Source organism: Jaculus jaculus, chromosome 1 (assembly GCF_020740685.1).
Source record: "Jaculus jaculus isolate mJacJac1 chromosome 1, mJacJac1.mat.Y.cur, whole genome shotgun sequence".
NCBI classification, from domain to species: Eukaryota; Metazoa; Chordata; class Mammalia; order Rodentia; family Dipodidae; genus Jaculus; species Jaculus jaculus.
Genome location: NC_059102.1, coordinates 261,833,677 through 261,853,398, shown reverse-complemented (window position 1 = coordinate 261,853,398; position 19,722 = coordinate 261,833,677). Strand labels below are relative to the sequence as shown.

Genomic DNA, 19,722 nt, shown 5'->3' with positions numbered 1-19,722 from the left:
CGCACACGGGGCACTGGGATGGGGAGAAGCGATGAGAGGACAAAGATGGCTCGGTGGGGTAGAGGGAGGGCCACCTCCCTGGGGTGCATGAAATACGGTAGAAAAGTGCTTACGTCAGAGCTCAGACCCGCATGGCATGGCTGCTGTCGGCACCCCGCGGGCATTCAGACGATGGGGGGCTGGCTGGTGGAGTCGGGGAAGCAGGGGAGGTGGGAGGGCTTGGGGTGGCACATTGCACTGGAAACAGAAATGAACAGGGGAGTGAACAGGGGGCGGGGGGCGGGGGGAGGAGGCCTCTCCTTGGGTGGGGAGCAAGGCGGGGAGGCAAGCAGAGAGAGAGAGAGGAGAGGAGAGGAGAGCCGAGCTAGGGCTTGCTCAAGCTGAGGCAAAGCTGTCCTCACTCCCAGGGTACCATGGAGGAGAGTGAGGCTCCAGAGGAGACCTGGCCAGGTCCAGACTCTGCTAAGAACCATGGTGATGGTGGGCGAGGCTGGGCCCCCTCTGGGCCAGAGGCTCACCTCCCATCCACACCGCGGAAGATTCATAGACCTCCCCAGCACTGTGCAGATGCAATGAAGGAGTGGCACTCTGCATCACGTTTGGTGGCATCACTACTGGTAGTGATAATAGTGCAGTAAAGTCACACCAGTCCAAACCATCAGGCCCCCACTGGAGTGAGGTGGCCACTATGATCATGGGCTCCAGCGAACATGGTTTCTTGATAGTCCTAAAGGTAGTTCTGTTAACACAGGTGTGGTTGAGGGCTCAGAAATACATTCCTATAGTCACTGGAGACCCTCTTCATCAACACAGTTGGGGCAAACTTCAGTCCACTCTTGAGCAGATCATTTCAAACCTTCACATAGGGACATTTGGATGAATGAGATTTTACTCTATCCTCATTATTATTTTATGCTGCGAAGCACAAGGGGAAGGACAATGACAAGGAGAGTCATACTCAGGACAAGCTCGATGTAGTCACCAGACACTCGCACATCCTTCGTGCAGCTGAGGCAGGAGGATGGCAGAGAGAATGTACTTGCTTGGGCTCAGAGAAGAACCAGACCTCAGCCAGGGTCACACTGCAATTTCTACTGAAAGGGATATGACATTGCACTTTCCAGTTCTTCCTTGATCCCTAGCCTGGCATGGATATCATTACCTTCCCTGTCTTCTTTGTAAGACACGGCCGGTGTAGCTCCTGCCCTCACCTTCTCATGACCCATGTGGCTCTCACATGGATGTGAAGCCCTGTTTGCAACACACGTTGCCTAGTGCTTGCCTGGGATCGGACAGATTCATCTGGCTTCCCTCTTTGCACACACCTGACATGGGCAAGCCCTTCCGCATGACCCAACACACTGGTATCATATGCAAATACGCTCACAAACACTTTCAAACATGTTTGTGTGCATATCCACATCACTAATTGGGTGGTTACTTGTGTGGCAAGTTCAACTTCTAAAGTAGTCAAAACCCAACAACGGAGCAAGTGAGATCTCGGGGAAGTCCAAACAGATAACACAAAGGAGAGGCCAGTCACTGTTATTACACGTGGTTCTGCTAGGGGTTAGCCTGTTTGGATTACTGTCCACAGGAGATTAGAAATAGGAGGAGGGGCTGAAGAGATGGCTTAGCAGTTAAGCACTTGTCTGTGAAGCCTAAGGAACTTGGTTCGAGGCTCAATTTCCCAGTGCCTACGTAAGCCAGATGCACAAGGTGGCGCATGCATCTGGAGTTCATTTGCAGTGGATGGAGGCCCTGGTGTGCCCATTCTCTCTCTCTCTCTCTCTCTCTCTCTCTCTCTCTCTCTGTCACTTTCAAATAAATAAATAAATAAATAAATAAATAAAATAAAAAGCTGGTTTGTTATTCTTTAAAAAAAAAATAGGAAGAGAGGAAGAGGGAGAGGAAAAGAGATGAGAGGCCCAGTGATTCTCCAAGAAGGCACAAGTGAAGAGAGTGCATGCTTTAGAAAAAGAACAGATAACAAAGCCGGCGTGTTGGCACACGCCTTTAATCCCACCACTAGGGAGGCAGAGGTAGGAGGATTGCCATGAGTTTGTGAGTTCAAAGCCACCCTGAGATTACATAGCGAATTCCAGGTCAGCCTGGGCTAGAGTGAGACCCTACCTTGAAAAAACAAACAACAACAACCAAAAAGTAAAGATAATAACTTCTAAGGTATGGAAGAGCATTCAGTGTAGCTACAGAGAGATCTATATGGATTGCAGCACTTTGAGGCATGCCTTTTACAGAGGCCAGGAGCACAAAGACATTTATAGTATTAAAAGAGGAATGAAAGCCAATTATGTCAATATAATCTCTTTAAGAAAACAGAAATGTCAAATATATATTAGTAATATATCCATGAAGCAGTCTAAGAGTCATATGTGTAATAGGTACACATTGGACAGATGTGATATTATAAAGTGTGTACACCCACATGCACAAGGGACTAGTTACACCTCCTCATAAGTGTATTCATCTCTCATCTTGCACACACAGACATGCGTTCACAAACACTGCATTGTGTGCACTGTGAAAAACACACATACACACTGGGCTGGAGGGATGGCTTAGTAGTTAAGGCATCTTCCCACAAAGCCAAAGGACCCAGGACCCACGTTAGCCAGATGCACAAGGGGGTGCACGCATCGAGTTCGTTTGCAGTGGCTGCAGGCCCTGGCATGCCCATTCACACTCTCTCTCTCTCTCTCTCTCTCTCTCTCTCTCTCTCCCCCTCTTTCTCTGTCAAATAAATTAATAAATAAAAATAAAATATTAAAAAAAACCACATATGCAGGTTAGGCATTATCATTCCCCATACTACCCAAGTACACATAATACATAAATGCCCCTCCCCCTGTGTACTGTGTGCTCACACATGAACATTTATACACCAAGAGCTTACCAAACACCACCTGGACTCAGGGAATCTGTCCATGGCAAGGCTGAGGAGACGGCTCAATGGATAAAGCACTTGCCACAAAAGTGTGAGGGCCGGAGTTTGGATAAATGGTGGATGGGTGTGGCTGCCCACCTGGGTTCCTACTGTTTGGGAGGCACAGTCAGGCTCCCCAGGGTAAGCTGGTAGATAGACTAGTGGAATTGGTGAATTCTGGGTTCAGGTGAGAGATCCTGCCTCAGTAAATAATGTGGAGAATGATGAAGGCAGATATCTGGCCTCCAAACACAGGCACACATGTTCATGCACACACACACCCATATGCACACATACAGACATGTGTGACTGCATGTATGCACACCACACAGTCACAGAAATAAGTTAAATGTCCATAGACATTTTGTATGTATATACATGCACATATATGTACTTTTGTATTTGCTCTCCAACATTCTTTCTACTCACACACTGAACATCTAGATACATACAAATACACAGGCATTGTATGTGACCTTTGTGCCAGACATACAGATTTGGAAATGCCACATCTTCTCATATGGTACATACTCAATCTGCAAATAGCAACGGGTAGTCTTGCAAAGTGGACCGCCCTCCTCGCTAATTATGCGATCTGCACCACACACCCATGCCAGGCACTCAGCTCTACACCCTGTTCCTGCTGTGTATTGTCCTGGGACCTGTGCCCAGTCCCCCAACCCCAGAAGTGCCCTAGACATGAACCTATGCCCACGCTGCACGTGCCCAGGATCAGCTCTTGCTCTGGAGCCTCTGGGCCGCAGGCCAGGGGCAGTAGGGATGGTGAGCTAGGTCTGAGGTCTGGCCCTACCATAGCCATTTTTTAAATAGTTTGGGTTTGGCAAAAGCACAGTGACCATTGGCTTTGAGCACACAGACCCTGAAATGTAAGCTCATGTGTTAAAAGGGGGAAATTGATAGGCCCCGGGCCGGGTTGTTTTCATGAAAGCTGGGCTGGGGTGCTGCGGTGAGAAGAGACAGGTCTGAGGCAGGGCAGGGGGGAGCTTTGAGACAGCATCATATGTGCTGTCCTCTTGCAACAGGAAGTTGCCTTTTGCCCAGATCATGTGGGATTTGATTCAAGTTCAATTTAGGTTCAAGTTCCTTTTCTAGCTGAAGTGCTGAGAGGTCAACAGAGGCCTCCCTGCTGGCAGTCAAACTGGCTCTTCTGCTTTGGCTACAGGAAGGGACTCTGGGAAGCCACCCTTGCAGGGAAGCCACCCTTGCAGGCCCTCGGCTCCAGCCCCACAGCCAGTCTCTGGAGTACCTCCAACCTCCGCTGCTTTCGCCAGCCCCATCCTAAAGTATGTTATCGCCTAGCTGACTTCAGTGGGTTCTCCTTTGAGGCTTACTGACACCCTTCCCTTTGCTGTGACTTACAGCCCTCTGGTTTCTGAAAATATGCACAGTGAAAGCTAGAAAACTGACAGGAGGTCTTCATTTCAACTTCCACTTTATTACCAGCGTCACAACACTGACCCTGTTACTATAGCTGGTGGCACTCATTGAGTATCTGCTAAGTGCCAGGCACTGTGCCAGGAGCTTACACCTATTGATTCATCTGGACTGAAGACAGGTATTTTGACCCGAAAATTTCCAATAAGGAAATGGAGGCCACCAACACCAAGGGCCTCCTTTCTACTGTGCTGCTCCTGCCTCTTGCCAGGGCTGTTATAACTGTGGCACACACCTGCTTCCTCTCTCCTCTTCCGAAGTCACCTTAAGCCACAGCTGTCTTTGTGTCACTTCTAGCGGTGGCCTTCTAAGCTCTTACTTTGTGGTACATGGTGGTACACAACTGGAATCCCGGAACTTATGTAGGCGTTGGGGACAGAAGATTGAGAGTGCCAGGCCAACCTGGGCTACAGAGGCAGCCTCGGTCTCAAAATCAAAACCAAGTGCTCCTACTATGTCTGGACGAGCTAACCACTGCCTAACCCTCCCTCTCCCATTCATAATTCTCCATTCACAGCTCCATCACGTTTCTCCTTACTCTGGAATGCTACTCTGGCTATGTAGAAATTAATCCTGTTGACTTCAACTCTATGGCATCTACTCAAGACCTCTGTGTTGGTGTGAGGTCACGTCTTCCTCCTCGTTTAGCAGGAAAATGAATTTGGGTCAGCAGCCAAGATAGTGATCGCACGGCTCCCAACTTCCCGGCTGCCTTCTCTTTCCATTCTTCCATTTGCAGTAGCAAGAGAGGGAAGGGAAGCTCTGAACAGCCGACCCTCTCACCCCCAGCGGCAGATACGCTTGCCCTGCCTAGGGAGCTCAGCCGTCCCTTCTCTGCTTTCCCAGGCTCCCTGCTGGGAGCATAGAACCTGGTGCCTGGGGAACACTCAGCCTGCCCTGGAGGATCCTCTTGGCCTTGCGTCTCCCTGAGTCTGCCCCCAGCAGCGCTGCCTTCCTCCCCTACACCTGGTCAGCTGGCGTCCCTGGCGGAGCGAGGCCCAGCCCCTCTCACCAGACAGCATGCGGCCCCTGCGGGAGGCCTCGGTCGCCAGGGCACAGGAGATTTCAATCCGCTTCTCCTGCTCCTGCAGCTGGCTCTCTGAGTCCTGGGGCACGTCCACAGAGTCCCCCTCGCCGATGGGCACCACGTTCTGCATACTAAAGAGGCACAGACACACAGACATGGAGGGAGGGACAGCATCGTCCAATTGGCTTGGGGTGGCCTGCCGCTGAGGTTGGTGGGGAGGGCCAGGGACCTGTGAGTGTGTAGCCTCTGGTGCCCAGCAAGGCTGTCCCTAGGAGTGAGGGAGACCCTGGCAAGACTGTTGGGACCCCTGCCCTCAATGCTTTCAAATGAATTCAAAGGTTCAAGTGAACATTGAGGGCAGCCTTGAAGGGGAGAGGACTGGCAGAGGCAAACCCTCCGGTGTGTGCACATGCCCAGCAGGCCTTTCTAGGGCCCAACGGCAACGTCCTGACCCCTACCAGATGCTGGGCTCAGTCTGCTGCCTTGAGCCACTGCTTCCATTTACTGTGCCCTAGGGAAGCAAGATGCCCCCAAGACCCCTAGTGCCCCAGGAGTCCTAGGTGCAGGGGGGCAGTGGCATGGAGGTTTGTCCGGGCCTTGTTACCTAGATTTCGCAATGAGTGTTTTGATCCTCTCCACCTTCTTTTGCTTCTCCTTCAACTCCTCAGGGCTCAGGGGAGTGTCGGGTTCCAGGTCGATGTACCGTTCGGGAATGAGGACTTTGTCTGGGGTGGAGAGCTGGGGGGAGACTAAGGTTACCACTTCCATCCCCTCTGGGGTCCCTTCCTTCCGCTTCCTGGATCCACTTACCTCCTTACTGATGTCCACATCGTAGTGCTGGGGCTCCAGCTCCATCTTGCGAAGCCGGGCGATCTCCTCCCGTGGCGTCTCGTAGGCCTGGCCGCCAGGCTCCTCGGCCCGCAGGGCTGCCTCCAGGTTCGAGATATCCACCTCGTGGATGCTGCGGTGGCGGCGCACCTGGGGAACAGCCACGTGAGCACCACACCGCTGCCCGCGCCAGCCTCCGGGCAGCTCTAGCTATCCTCGTCCTACACTGGCCTCCTGAACATGGTGTGACATCATGACCTCCAGTGACCTCCACTGAAGATCCACCCTCCTTCCTTTCTGCTCCCCCAGTGCCTGTCCACGCTGCACCACGTATTTTGGGCAGTTGAACTAATGTATCTTATAGTGATTTCTAATGGCTACATATTATGGAAGAAGCACTCTATCAGCTAAGATGCAAACTATTTGAGGGCAGAACTTGTATCATAATTCTTCTCTTTCTGAAATTTATTGGCAAGAAAAGTCAGTAGCTGGGCGTGGTGGCTCACACTTTAATCCCAGCATCTGGGAGGCAGAGGTAGGAGGACCGGGACTACACAGTAAGTTCCAGGTCAGCCTGGGCTAAGTGAGACTCTATCTTGAAAACCAAAAAATGGGGCGAGATCGGGCATGTTCAGAGTGGTATCGCCACAGACAAAAACCAAAAACTGAAAAGTTAGGTAGGTGCTGTGGGCTACACCTACATCTGCATTTAGTAGGTTTGTGGCCCAGAAGTCCCTTAGTTTCTCTGACCTAATTTCCCTATCTGTAAAGTAAAGATGATGATTTCCAATGTGGTCACTGATATGATTAAATGAAGAAGAAGGACAAGATCTGTGAGCTGCATTGCACGGGGAACTATCATACTATTTTCGGGACACCCAGCCCAATGCTCAGCAAATGAAGACACTCCAAATGGCTGTTTCTGCCTGGTGCGATTTTCTCCACAAAATGCATTTTTTTTGAGTTGGGAGGGGGGTGGTCCAGGGTAGGGTCTCACTCTAGCCCAGCCTTGCCTGGAATTCATATGTAGTTTCAGGCTGGCCTCAAACTCATAGCAATCTTCCTACCTCTGCCTCCCAAGTACTGAGATTAAAGGTATGCACCACCATGCCCAGCCAAAATAAATTTTGAATAATTCATTTCAGCAAAAGCATTTATTGTTTTGTCCTGTTTTGAGGCAGGGTCTCACACTAGCTAGGCTGGCCTGGAATTCACTCTGGAAATCAGGTTGGCCTGGAACTACAGTGATTCCTCTACCTCAGCCTCCTGCTAGATGCTAAGATTAGAAGTGTGAGCCACCAGGCCCAGCATCACTCTTTTTTGGTATTAATTATATTCCTATAAACACAGGGGGAACACTGGTTAAAGGACAACTTCTATGCAGTGGGATTTCCCAGGCGTCCAGTTGGATTCTGCCATATCTCCTCTCTTTTCAAGATCCCTGGCCCAAGCTGACCACGGCATGAGAGCAGCAGTGAGGGCAGATGGCAGACTCAGGCCTGTGGACAGCTGGGAGAACATTACCACTTTGTAGGTGGGCCTGGCGCTGGGGTCAGGGGCCGGGCTGGCCGGGAGCTGCAGGCTCCTCCGCTTCTCCTTCATGGAGCCACTCTGGTGCCGCCGCATCCGGTCCATCTGCTCCTCCACACTCATCTTAACCTTGCCTTCTCCAGGGAACACAGCACTCTTCGGGCGCTCCTGCTGCAAAGGGAAACAGGGATCTGCCAGGAGCTTCTCCCCCACCCAAGTTTCCCACCCACTGCAAGTAGTTAGAATCCACCACCCCCTGCTCCTTTTGTTTTTGTTTTTTTTTTTAATTAATTAATTTATTTATTTGAGAGCGACAGACACAGAGAGAAAGACAGATAGAGGGAGAGAGAGAGAATGGGCGCGCCAGGGTTTCCAGCCTCTGTAAACGAACTGCAGACGCGTGCGCCCCCTTGTGCATCTGGCTAACGTGGGACCTGGGGAACCGAGCCTCGAACCGGGGTCCTTAGGCTTCACAGGCAAGCGCTTAACCGCTTAGCCATCTCTCCAGCCCTCCTTTTGGTTTTTTTAAGGTAGGGTCTCCCTCTAGCCCAGGCTGATCTGGAATTCACTACGTAGTCTCAGGCTAGCCTGGAACTCACAGTGATCCTCCTACCTCTGCCTCCCTCCCAAGCGCTGGAATTAAAGTCATGCACCACCACACCTGGCTTTAGAATTTCCCTTTTATAGGAAGGCTACCCACGGGGGGTTGAACAGTGACTCCAAAAAGATAACTCAAATTCATTCCATCTCCTGGGACCTGTAAAAGTATCTTTATTTGGAGACATGAAATCGCCCTGAATCAGTGCAGGCCCCAATCCAACTGATCTTACAAAAGACACCAAAGATGATGACACAGGGAAGAAAGATGATATAAAGACAGCAGCCAAGACTAGAGTGACTTCTCCCTTGGAAAGAAATGCCAAGTATGCACCTGACAGAGCCCTGCTTCTCCGTTGCAAGAGAAGCACCCTAAGGTCTCGCTCTAGCCCAGGCTGACCTGAAACTGGTCTCAGGCTGGCCTTGAACTCACAGTGAGACTCCTACCTCAGCCTCCTGAGTGCTGGGATTAAAGGTGTGCGCCACCACGCCTAGCATTTGGTATTTTTGACTGAAGAGATGTCCACGCAAAATGGTGGAAGTGTAACCAGAAAAAAGCTGGACTTTATTGCCTGGGAGAGTCTCACTTAAGCAATTTACAGTTGGGAAAGTAGATACCTGTAAGAGAGACTCAAGGATTTTTTTTTTGATGAAAGAACTGGGACTATGACTCATGCATCTAATCAGCCATTTTGGAAGGAGCCAGAAATCAAGAAAGGTCAAGGCAGGGACAGGAGAGAGCCCTCCAGTGGCAGAAATCCCCATGAAACATTCGGATCTGCAAGTGCTTTTGAGAACATCCAAAGTAACCCCAGTTTCTAGTAAAGAGAAAGATAGAAGAAAAAATTAAAAATAAGATAGCTATCAGGTTTCTGGGGTCCTACAGGCCAGAAATAGGCTACTTGGCTACACATGTCTGCTGCCCTTGGAGAGAAAGGGAGACTGGCACAGTGAGCAAGCTGACCTGGCAGCAAGTGCTGAGAGTCCTCACCAGCCCACAGGCCGGACAATGAGGCACAGGCGGCAATGCTCAGGCCTTAGAACCCAATGGGGCTGGAGATGTAGCTCGCTGGTAGAGCCTTTGCCTAGTAAGCACAAGGCTCTGGGTTTGATTCCTAGGCACTATAAAACAAAACAACACAAATCTCACTTGGGACTGGAAAGCTCTTTATTCCTCTCAATTTCTCCATTTAGGACAAGAACAACTATCTTATGTCATCCACCATTGCATTTTTTTTTTTCTTTTTGGTGGACTGGTTTTGTAGTTCCACAGGCAAAGAGGAATCCTGCCCCAAGAGACCCTATATAGAGTCCCGCACATACCTACGAAAGGTGATGTTGGCGATGAAATGTGGGTCTTTTATTTTATTTGAGCAAAGGTCTCACTCTATAGCCATGGAATTTATCACCACAGTGTTTAATAGTGACCCCCCCAAAGATATGTCTAGTCCTAACCCCCAGTCTATCACCTATTTGGAAATAGCAGCAGTAATTAAGAATCTCACCAGGCGTGGTGGCACACGTCTTTAGTCCCAGTATTTGGGAGGCAGAGGTAGGAGGATTGCTGAGTTTGGAGCCAGCCTGGGATAACAGAGTGATTTCCAGGTCAGTCTTGGCTAGAGTGAGACCCTACCTTGAAAAACAAACATACAAAAAAAAAAAAAAATCTCAAATTGAGATCATTATAAATTAGGGCAGACCCTAAATCCAATGGGGGTATCCTTGTAAGATCAGAAAAGGAGAAGACATAGAAGAGGTGATGTGAAGACCATACCAGAGACTGGATGGGTGCATGCGCAAGACAGCACTAAGTGTCACCAAGAACCACCTTAAACCTCCCCTCAGGTTCCCAACAAGCCAACGCTGGGATGCCTTGACTTGACTTCTGGCCTCAAAACAGAGAGAGAGCATAAGCTTATGTTGTTTTAAGCCACCAGTGTGGCAATGTAAATTCCCAGGAGCCCTAGGAACTGATACACAGTGCATGTTACCCCAGCCCCGGCTTCCACTGCTCTTCTCCACTACATCTTCCCAGCAGCATGCTGGGGCAAGGTGAAAAGCTCTGATGCCCATCTTTCTGGGCCCATGACACGTCTCAGAAGAAAGGAGCACCCTTCCTCCCCCCCCCCGCCCCGTTCTACCTTCTTCTAGTCCCGGATCTTGAGCAGACATGGCCAGTGAGCACAAGTCCTCAGATCCCACAGGTGGGCACTCACCCGTGAGGACAGGCCATTGGCAAGTCCATTGGCAGTCCTCCTCACCACAGCTGATGAAGTCACCTCTTCCTCAGTGGGAGACTTTGTCCGGGGGGGCACGATGCCAACTGCAGGGAGACACAGCAGTCAGTGGGCCGCGAGGCAAGCAAGGGGTGGGGGTGCCTGCTTCTCAGGGAAAGGCTTGGTACCCACTCCCACCATGGCTAAGGGCCTAGTGGGTAAGCACTCTCCTCGGATGTGGGCGAGTGCCCAGTGGCCCCTCTCTGGCCTTCGTCTTACTTCTGGGGAGAAGGAGACTGCGCTGGGAGGTACCTTTGTTGAGAGCTGCTTGTTTTTCTGCCTCCACTTCTTGTCTGGTGGGCACAAGGCTTACGTCTCTGGAGGTGTCCAGGGGTGATGTCTGGTGGGGGTCGTTCTTGCTTTGCTCATAGCTTGTCTTGGGCTGGGGAGGGAAGATGAGAAGATGGCTGAAACTGGAGTGGCTGCTGGGGACTTCACCTCTTCATCGCCTCTCCTGCTAAACCTTGAAGATGTAGGGAGAAGGGGAACTCCACATGCACCACCTGGACAGTGGGCAGGAACGCTCCAAACGCACCACAAGACTGCGTCCTCTTGGGCAGTGAGAACTCAGGGTCTCCAGAAGGGCAGCCCCAGGCCCATCTAGCTGTCTGCGCAAGCTCAGGGAAGCATAGACCGGATGGGAACTCTGGCCCACAACCAGGAGTGGCCAGAGGAGGGGCTGCAAACCCTAGGGTCTCTGAGGAGCGTGTTGGCATCCACCTGGGACAGGAGCAGACCAAACCAAGTAGAACACTGCACCAGGCTTCTGGGGTAGTGAAAAGGACATCTGCTTGTGGGCTCGCAGAGTCGTGAGGCTAATAGGGACCTCAGATGTTATTGGAGCCACCTCCTCCATTGTATACTGGAGACTCTAAGCCTCAGTGAAAATAGAAAAAATAAGAGCAGGCTAGAGGCCTAAAACCTCAGCTGTGGCCCAGCAAGAAACCTGGATGAGTCCTAACCCCCTTCTTGTTCTGTCAGCCATAGTCACTGTCTGTACATCTCACTGGCAAACCCTCAGGGGTTACCCAAATCACATGCAGCTGAGCCTAGCTGAAATAGAAGTTTCCCAGTGTTAGGCATAGGACTCTCTCTATGCCCCACACAACCTCCTCTAAGCCTAATGCATAGTTCGTGGATCTTGGCTAAGGATCCCAGTGACAGAAGGAGCCAGAACAGAAGAGAAGAGGACCTGTGTCCTTATACTCCAGGGAATCAGGAGGCCGAGGCAGGCAAAACTAGAGCGCCAGAGGACTGGGGTCGGAAGTGGGTAAGGACAGAAAGGGGCTGGAACGGCACTGAGGGAAGTTGTCACTCTGTTTCCTTTGGCTAGTCCCATTGACAGAGTTCTGCACCCAAAACTGCCTATGAACCTGGATTGGGTAAGGCATTCATTCATTTTCCCATTTTCCACAGAGAGAAAAAGGGGGCCTGGTTGGGGGGTGGGGGGAAGAGAGAATGGCTGGAAAGAGAGTCTCCGAAAGGATTCTTTCTTTACTCTAGGGCCCAGTAGAAATTGAGCTTTGGGAAAACCACCCCGTATCCTGCCCTTCCCCGCACTTGGCCCTTTTCCCCATGCTGCCCCACCCTACCCTCCAGAAACCAAGGTTGCTGGGTACCTGACCCCTGGCTGTCTCGCCACTGCGGTGCCAGGAAGGGGAGTTGGGGTATGGCCAGAAGCGGCTCTCACTAGGGAGTGGAGGGACGGTGGGAGGAGACTCCAGGGGGACGTAGGCTTTGGGGAGGGGCGGCCGAGGTGGGCCGGGTTCCTGAGGCAGAGAGAAGCCAGAGCATTAGAGGGAGAAGAGCAGTCACTGTGAGAGCAGGAGCGGAGAGAGTTAGTGGCAGCCACACATCCTCACCCAGGAAGCATGTTCTAGGCCTGGACATGACATCGCCAGCCTGGCCTGGCAGAGCTCCAACTGCACAAGTGGCCCACTGGCTGGCCTGGGGGCCCTCCTTAACTGAACCCAGTCTGCCCACTCCTCTATGCTGCCTCTCCATTACCACGCAGGGCGCTTCCCTCCATCTCTCCTGCCTGCAGAACCATTGCTTGGGTATCCTCCATCGTGAGATGCCCCGTAGCCCTGTTTAAGCTCCACTCTCCTTTGGATCCCTCCCCTTCTTTGGAGCACCAGAACTTTTACAGTCTCAACCATGCGGTTCAACACCAAAACATAGACCATCGTCTCCCGAGGGCTGATGGGCAGCTGTGAAGTGGTGTTCACTGGGTGCTGGTCTTCCTGAACAAAGGGCCTTGGGACTGTATCTTTCTGGGGGTTTTATTTATTTTATCCCTTGCCCGAGCTATCCTATGAACGTTTGTGATTGACTGACTAGGCAACAGTTTGCCAGACTGAACCTCCCTCAACCCTCTCACCTCGGGACACTCCTGATTTAAGTTCCCATAAAATGCAGGGGATCTTCACTACACCATCTTGGGGCTCAGGAAGACTTCCCTGAGGGGGAGTTAAAGAAGACACGTGGAGACAGAACGGGTGCATGGGAACCTCAAAGGGAAGGTCTCCAAACCAGTGTGAGAATGGTCCCCAGAAACCATAAGCCTAAGCACTAGGACGGGGCCTTGGGGTGACGCGGGCTGACTCGGTGTTCTTTCAGGCAGTTGGGGTCATGTCCCCTACCCCTACCTACCTTGAACTGCTTCTCCAGCTTACCTCAGTGGACCCCGGCTTGGTGGGGGAGCCCTGAGAACCAGACACCATTGAAAAAGGGCTGAGGGGGCTCGTGAGGCTGGCAGAGCTGAGGGGGCTGGCTGGGCTGTTGGAGCTGTAGGTGGTCGAAGGGCCAAGTCCTCCTGGGGAAACAGAGGAGAAAGGGAGAGAGGTGTGGCCCAGGGTGCACACAGGCACTGTGGCTGGAGGAAGTGAGACTCAGAACCTCCTCAGGGTGTCTTCTACAAATGCAAAGGTCTGGCTGCCGAGACACGCACTGGGCAGGGAAGATGGCAAGGGGAGGCCCCCAACATGCCAGAGAAAGCCAGCCTGAGGTCCAGGGCTCAAAGCCAGCTCTAGGGCTGGAATCACAGGTCACCAGTGGGCTCATGCGCTTGGAAGCCAGGGAAGTCTCTGACTGGTCTGGTCTGCGGCAGGGTAAGGAAGCCCACCCTTCCTACCACCAGAGGATCCAGGGAGGCCCGACAGCCTGTAAATATAAAACCTCCTGGCTGAGCAGCGGGTGATGCCAGGCATGGAGCAGAGGCCAGCAAAGGCCGGAGGTGCCCACCTCTGTGCTTGGCTGTGTCTGTGCCCCGGGATGGGTTGTTCTTCCTCAGCCCCTCCATCACATCCTGGATCCTCCAGATCTCCTTCTGGATTTGTCGGTTGAGTACCTCATTCTGAAACAGCCACAGAGCAATTCAAAGATGGTGGCTGGGAGACGTGTCCTAGCTCTGCTCCCCAGACTGAGCCCTCTGAACCAGGAGGCACCAGAAGCCCTACTTCTGCACCCATGCCTCACTCTGCAGCACAGGCATCTTTCTCATGGGAAGCCTGCCTCTTCAGCTTGTATAACCGTTTCCCCAGCACTGCCAGGCCCTAAGAAGCGACAGTGAGGGCCTGAACTTCTGAGCTCCTGTGGGGTGTTAGGAAGTGCCCTGATTTCCATTGTGTGACAGAGTTTGTCTTCACATCTAAACAGCCCTTTTGCAATACCTGTATCTAATGTATACCTAAGGACATGAGCTATATATTCTACCGCAGGTGGCCACCACTTACTCTATTCCTTCAGTGGTGGGCACCATGCTGGGCACTTGGCAGATTCTAACTCATCTTGGTGCACAACTCTGCCACAAGGTAAGAAGAGCAGTTGACCCCAATTTCCAGTGAGGAGATTTGCGCCCAGGGCCATCTGCCAAGTTAGTCACGTAGCCACTGTCTGAATATGGATCTTTTTGAAGCTGGTGCTCTTGACCGTGGTCCCATCTCCCTCCTAAAATGTGTACGCTTAGCTGAGCGTGGTGGCGCACGCCTTTAATCCCATCACTAGGGAGGCAGAGGTAGGAGGAGTGCTGTGAGTTCCAGGGCAGCCTGAGCCTACAGAGTGAAATCCAGGTCAGCTTAGGCCAGAGTGAGACCCTACCTTAAAAAAAAAAACAAGGCTAGAGAGATGGTGTAGCAGTTAAGTGCTTGCCTGTGAACCCTAAGGACCCTGGTTTGAGGCTCGATTCCCCAGGACCCACGTTAGCCAGATGCACGAGGGGGTGCACGTGTCTGGAGTTTGTTTGCAGTGGCTGGAGGCCCTGGAGTGCCCAGTCTCTCTCTCTAACTGCCTCTTTCTCTCTCTGTCTGTCACTCTCAAATAAATAAATAAAAATAAACAAAAATTTAAAAAAACACTAAAATGTGTATGTTTAAACTGCAGAGGCAATATTTTGATCCTCTAAGACTTCACCTCACTTCACTTCACCCAACCACATATAAGGTAGGGGAGGTGAGTCTTGCTATCAGGATGAACGCTGGAAGAAAATGAGAAAACCAGAATGTTAACTGGTTTAAAACAGAGAACATAACTTGCAACTCAGAAGAACAGAGCTTGCAAAATTAGCTAAAGAAGAGGAAGGGACTAGGGAGAGAAAAGAGAGGAGAGAAAAGAACCAGAACTCTCCAAGATCCACCTCCCTTCTCCAAGCTGCCTGTTTTCTCCCAGCCCAGGAAGGAAAGCCTTGTTTCTCTCTAAAACTTCTGCGTAGACAGCTCTTGCATTGCTGGGGTGTTTTTTTTTTTTTTTTATGTCATGAGAGGTATTTATATTCACATATCTGTTTTTAAACCCTTTTAGCCATAGAACATCCTGTCTAACCTGAGCCTCCCATGTCTCATTAGCTCTTTCCCCTGCAAGTTGAGAGGACTACAGAAGAACCTCACATTATGTTCATCCTAGAAGAGAGTGGCCTGAACCTGATGTCTAAGAATCAACCCCATCTTACATTTGAGATTCTTTTCATAAAAAATATTTTATGTTTATTTATTTAAGAGAGAGAGAGAGAGGGAGAGAGGAGGGAGAGAGAATGGGTGCACTAGGGCCTCTAGCCACCGCAAATGAACTCCAGATGCATGTGCTATCTTGTGTACCTGGCTTTATGTGGGTACTGTAGAATCGAACCTGTGTCCCTTGGCTTCACCTCCAAGTGCCTTAACTGCTAAGCCATCTTTCCAGCCCCATTTGAAATTCTTAAAGCAAAAAAGGGAGCCACTTTTGAGCTCCTCCACCCAAAGGACAAGGGGAAACATGGCACACACTTTGCCCCCGCCTGCTTGGGAGCCTGTTTCACCTGAATGTCCAGATTGAGCTGTTCCCAGAGGTCGTCATGCAGCGCGGAGACCTCAGACTCAAGGTTCTCATACTCCACTGTGCTGTTGGCCAGCGCCTGCGGGGAGGAGGTCACTGAGTGATAGCGGTCTTCACTGTCACATGAGCACACACTGGGTGTGGCGGGGACCAACACCCTGAGTGTGGGCAAAACCATGCCCTGGGCTGGATGCCAGGACTGAATTAAAAGGAGAAAGTGAGGTGAGCCCCAGAATCCATCTCTCTCCTTCCTGGCTGCATAGATGGGTCCAGCTGCCTCACTCACTCCTCCTGCCATGTCTTCTTCACCACGATGGGCCGTACCCTCTGGAACTATAAGCTAAACATCTTTCTTCCCTTAGCCAGGCGTGGTGGCACATGCCTTTAATCCCAGCACTTGGGAGGCAGAGGTAAGAAGATCGCCATGAGTTCGAGGGCACCCTGAGACTATATAGTGAATTCCAGGTCAGCCTGGGCTACAGTGAGACCCTACCTTGAAAAACCAAAAAAAAAAAAAAAAAAACCCTTCTTCCCTTAAGTTGCTTGTCAGGTATCTTGTTATAGCAATGAAAAGACTAAGTAATGCACTAAGGAGGCAACTGTCATCCTTCTTTTGCTGAAAGGGGGCTGGGGACAGGACACTGGAGTCCGAGGGAGCCAGGCGCAAAGCTGAGGCAGTCTGATAACAGCCATCCCTGGTCCTACCACTGCAGACTGAAGTGAAGCTGGCTCCACCAGGTCACAAGGGAATGGGACCATTTCTGAACCTTCCTGTGCCACCCAGGCTGGGGGGACAAGAAATGAAATGAGCATAGAGAAAGAGAAATTGGGGGCTGGAGGGATGGCTTAGTGGTTGAGGTGCTTGTCTGCAAAGCCTAAGGACCCAGGTTTGATTGGCTTGAAAAAGAGTGCTTGTTCTCTGCACCTCAGTGACCTTCCTCTTCTGGGCCACATGTTCTGGGGCCTTAGACCCAGTTTTACCAGAACAGTCTGTATTGGCAGATCTATCCTATCCCCACCGGGCAGACAGAATAGAGCATTTCTGCTAGTGCCTTGCTTCCTCAGGGGAGAGGGTAAAGTGGGCAGCTAATGGGTTAGAGCAGCCAAGGAAGTCAGTAACCCTCAGCTCTAAACTGTTCCAGAGGGATCCTGGGTCAGCTATGGCTTGTAGGAAGTGACCTCATTTCCTGGGTGGGCTCACTTGCTATTTACTTCTGCCATGTCTACTTGTGCTGTCTTAGAAGAATCCAGATCAGGGCAATGCAAGAGGTAGGTTGTGGGTCCCAGCCCCAGCTCCGAGGTTACCGTGGTGGCCTGTGACAGCTCCACCCGGATGTTGATGAGCTGGTGCTGCAAGGACTCCTTCTTACACATCAGCTTCTCTGGGTAGGCGGGCTGGCTCCCAAACATCTCCAGCTCCTGGTGGGTCCCCATCAAGGCACTTTCCAGGCTCTCCTGAAGAAAAGCAGGGAGATGGCATGAGCCACCCTGATGGCCCTCCCTGGGATTTTCACAGCAGATGTCTGAGCCCCTAGCAGCGCAACCAGGCAGCCCAGCAGAGGTGGTCCTCACAATGGCTACTGCTCCTGGGAGACACTTGGCAGTTCGGAGTGAGGGTGGGGCAGCAGTCCAAGGAAGGCAAAGGTGCACCAGCCCGGTAAGGATGGAGACGGCAACACAGAGCTTGTCCAAGCCAGCCCCACCTCCCAGGCACCCCAAGCACTCACCTTTTCTGCTCGGAGCTGCTGAACCAGCCGGTCCTGCTCCCTCACCACCTTGTTCTGCTCACACAGCTTGCCCAGCAGCTTCTGGTGGCCCAGAGTGGAGGAAGAAAGAAAGGATGAATTGGGGGGCTGTCGAGATGGCTGAGTGGGGAAAGTGCTTGCTGTGCAAATATGAGAACCTGAGTTCAGATTCCCGGGACCCAAATGCTGGGCACGATGGCACGTGCCTTCAATCCCAGTGCAGGGGAGGCAGAGGCAAGCAGATGCCTAAGGCTTGTTGGCCATCTAGCTTAGCTTAACTTGGTCAGCTTTAGGTTCAGTGAGAGGGCCTATCTCACAGATGAGATGGAAAGATACTAAGGACGACATTCAGCAGCAACTACTGGCCTCCCCTGACACGCATACAAATATTCATATTCACACATACACACATCATATACCCGCACAGGCAAAAAATAAAAGAATTAGAAGGGGATGAGGAAGTGGCTTGGTGGGGATGTGGGAATTGGGCTAGCCAGGCCTGGCCTCTGAATACCTCCTCTTTGTCCTGCTAAAGAACCCTGGGCCTTCGCCTTGACCTGGAGGCTCTGGGGAAGAGCACCCTGAGTCTCCGTCTTAGGAAGGGAGATGAGCTTATTCTCTGAGCAAGGAGAGGAGGCCGAGAGTCAAGTGTTAGGGTGCTGCATCCCCAACCCCTGCAGGAGTGCAGTTCACACAGGGTTGAGAAGGCAGTGGGGCCTCATCTTCTCAGATACATGAGAGGAAAGGTAAGGTATTAAGAAAAGCAGTCTTAGAAGAAATAAGCTCAGTGTGAACTGACCCCTTGGCCCCTTCTCTCTTGCTCCAAGACCCTGACCTCTCCTCTTCCAACTAAGGTCTTGGGGTGGGTTACCCCCAGCTCCTCTTAGCTCTGGTCCTTGCCTGTATAGACTCCTTCCCCGTCCTGGGGTACAGGTCCGCTGCCTAGGTGACGGGAAGGCAGCAGGCAAAACTAGCCTCTTCTGGAAAGACCTATGCTTTTCATGTCCACATCTCTATTCATGCCTGACCTTCCATCTTTTCTACTGAGCCAGATCTTGCCCGCCCGCTGGGGCTCTTTCATTCAAGGCTTCTCTCATAGGCTGCCTGCTTTGGTCTTGACCCACCAACCACATGGGTTCCATTCAGTAAATGAATTTGATTCCACCACCTGTTGTTTCCCACTGCCTGAAGCTCCCTGAGGGCAGAAGCAGGTTACATTATGTCTAGTTATCTCTAGAGTCTAACATCACGTTGGACACAGAGAAGACTGATGGATTTGTCTCCTCAACAGCCCGTGCTCCTGCCATGAGCAGATCCCACTGCCGTAGAGAGGAGTTTCTAGCTGAATACAGATGCATGGAGCCGGCGTGGGAGGCGAGGGCTGAGTCTGTTAAGTCTGAGAAAAGAAGGTGGGGGGGGGGAAGTAGGTGGAATGTTATGTTCATGGACAAAAGAAGACATGAATCAAATATATGAAGTGTCACAAGAAGAGAGAGAGAGAGACATGAACAGAGGAGAAGCCTGCATAATGGACAGTCAGGATGAAGACAGTGGGAAAAGGCTGCTGTGTGAGGTGGGAACAGAGAGAGTTGCCCTTACATCCGTGTCTTGCTCATTTAGCTTGAAGGTATGGAGGCCATCCCGGAACACCTCTGGGTATGGAGGGACCTGCAGGAACACGGGTTTGGTTACTGCAGCACAGAGGCAGAGGCGGGCCACAGACGGGCCGGCTGGCGTCACAATCCTGCTTTGTTTCTGCCGCAGGTCATTGTCCATCACCTCTGCTTGCTTCCGTGCTGGGGAGCCAAGCTAGTTTGCTGTTCCCTGGCTGGGGGGCCTGCGATGGTGCAATGTAGAGTCCACCCAAATACCCTTGGATGATTTCGGAGCAGTTAGACCTCGGTTGGCCTCATGCTCTTTAATTCTACTTTCCAAACCTCGAAGAACCACAGCCAAGAGGATGTGCAAGAAGGCAGAGCACCCAAAGGCTTTCTGGTAACAACCTTGAAAATG

At 51.5% G+C, this 19,722-nt stretch overlaps 1 protein-coding gene across 9 annotated transcripts in view; it reads right to left on the bottom strand.

Moving 5' to 3' along the window:
• Plekha6 (pleckstrin homology domain containing A6) overlaps positions 1 to 19,722 on the bottom strand; it is a 180,927-nt gene that overhangs the window by 4,278 nt on the left and 156,927 nt on the right. For 8 of the 9 annotated variants that reach the window (XM_045159087.1, XM_045159094.1, XM_045159099.1 and 5 more), the window contains 14 exons: positions 19,309 to 19,377; positions 17,692 to 17,772; positions 17,270 to 17,419; positions 15,948 to 16,043; positions 13,901 to 14,012; positions 13,333 to 13,472; positions 12,277 to 12,426; positions 10,910 to 11,039; positions 10,598 to 10,704; positions 7,779 to 7,955; positions 6,237 to 6,404; positions 6,031 to 6,164; positions 5,412 to 5,557; positions 114 to 237 (listed from right to left, as the gene is read on the bottom strand). In XM_045159087.1, coding sequence (XP_045015022.1) covers positions 122 to 237; positions 5,412 to 5,557; positions 6,031 to 6,164; positions 6,237 to 6,404; positions 7,779 to 7,955; positions 10,598 to 10,704; positions 10,910 to 11,039; positions 12,277 to 12,426; positions 13,333 to 13,472; positions 13,901 to 14,012; positions 15,948 to 16,043; positions 17,270 to 17,419; positions 17,692 to 17,772; positions 19,309 to 19,377 — 1,776 coding nt within the window. In that variant the 3' untranslated portion in view covers positions 114 to 121. The remainder of the gene's footprint in view (positions 1 to 113; positions 238 to 5,411; positions 5,558 to 6,030; positions 6,165 to 6,236; positions 6,405 to 7,778; positions 7,956 to 10,597; positions 10,705 to 10,909; positions 11,040 to 12,276; positions 12,427 to 13,332; positions 13,473 to 13,900; positions 14,013 to 15,947; positions 16,044 to 17,269; positions 17,420 to 17,691; positions 17,773 to 19,308; positions 19,378 to 19,722) is intronic. The other variant, XM_045159107.1, reaches the window with a different exon arrangement.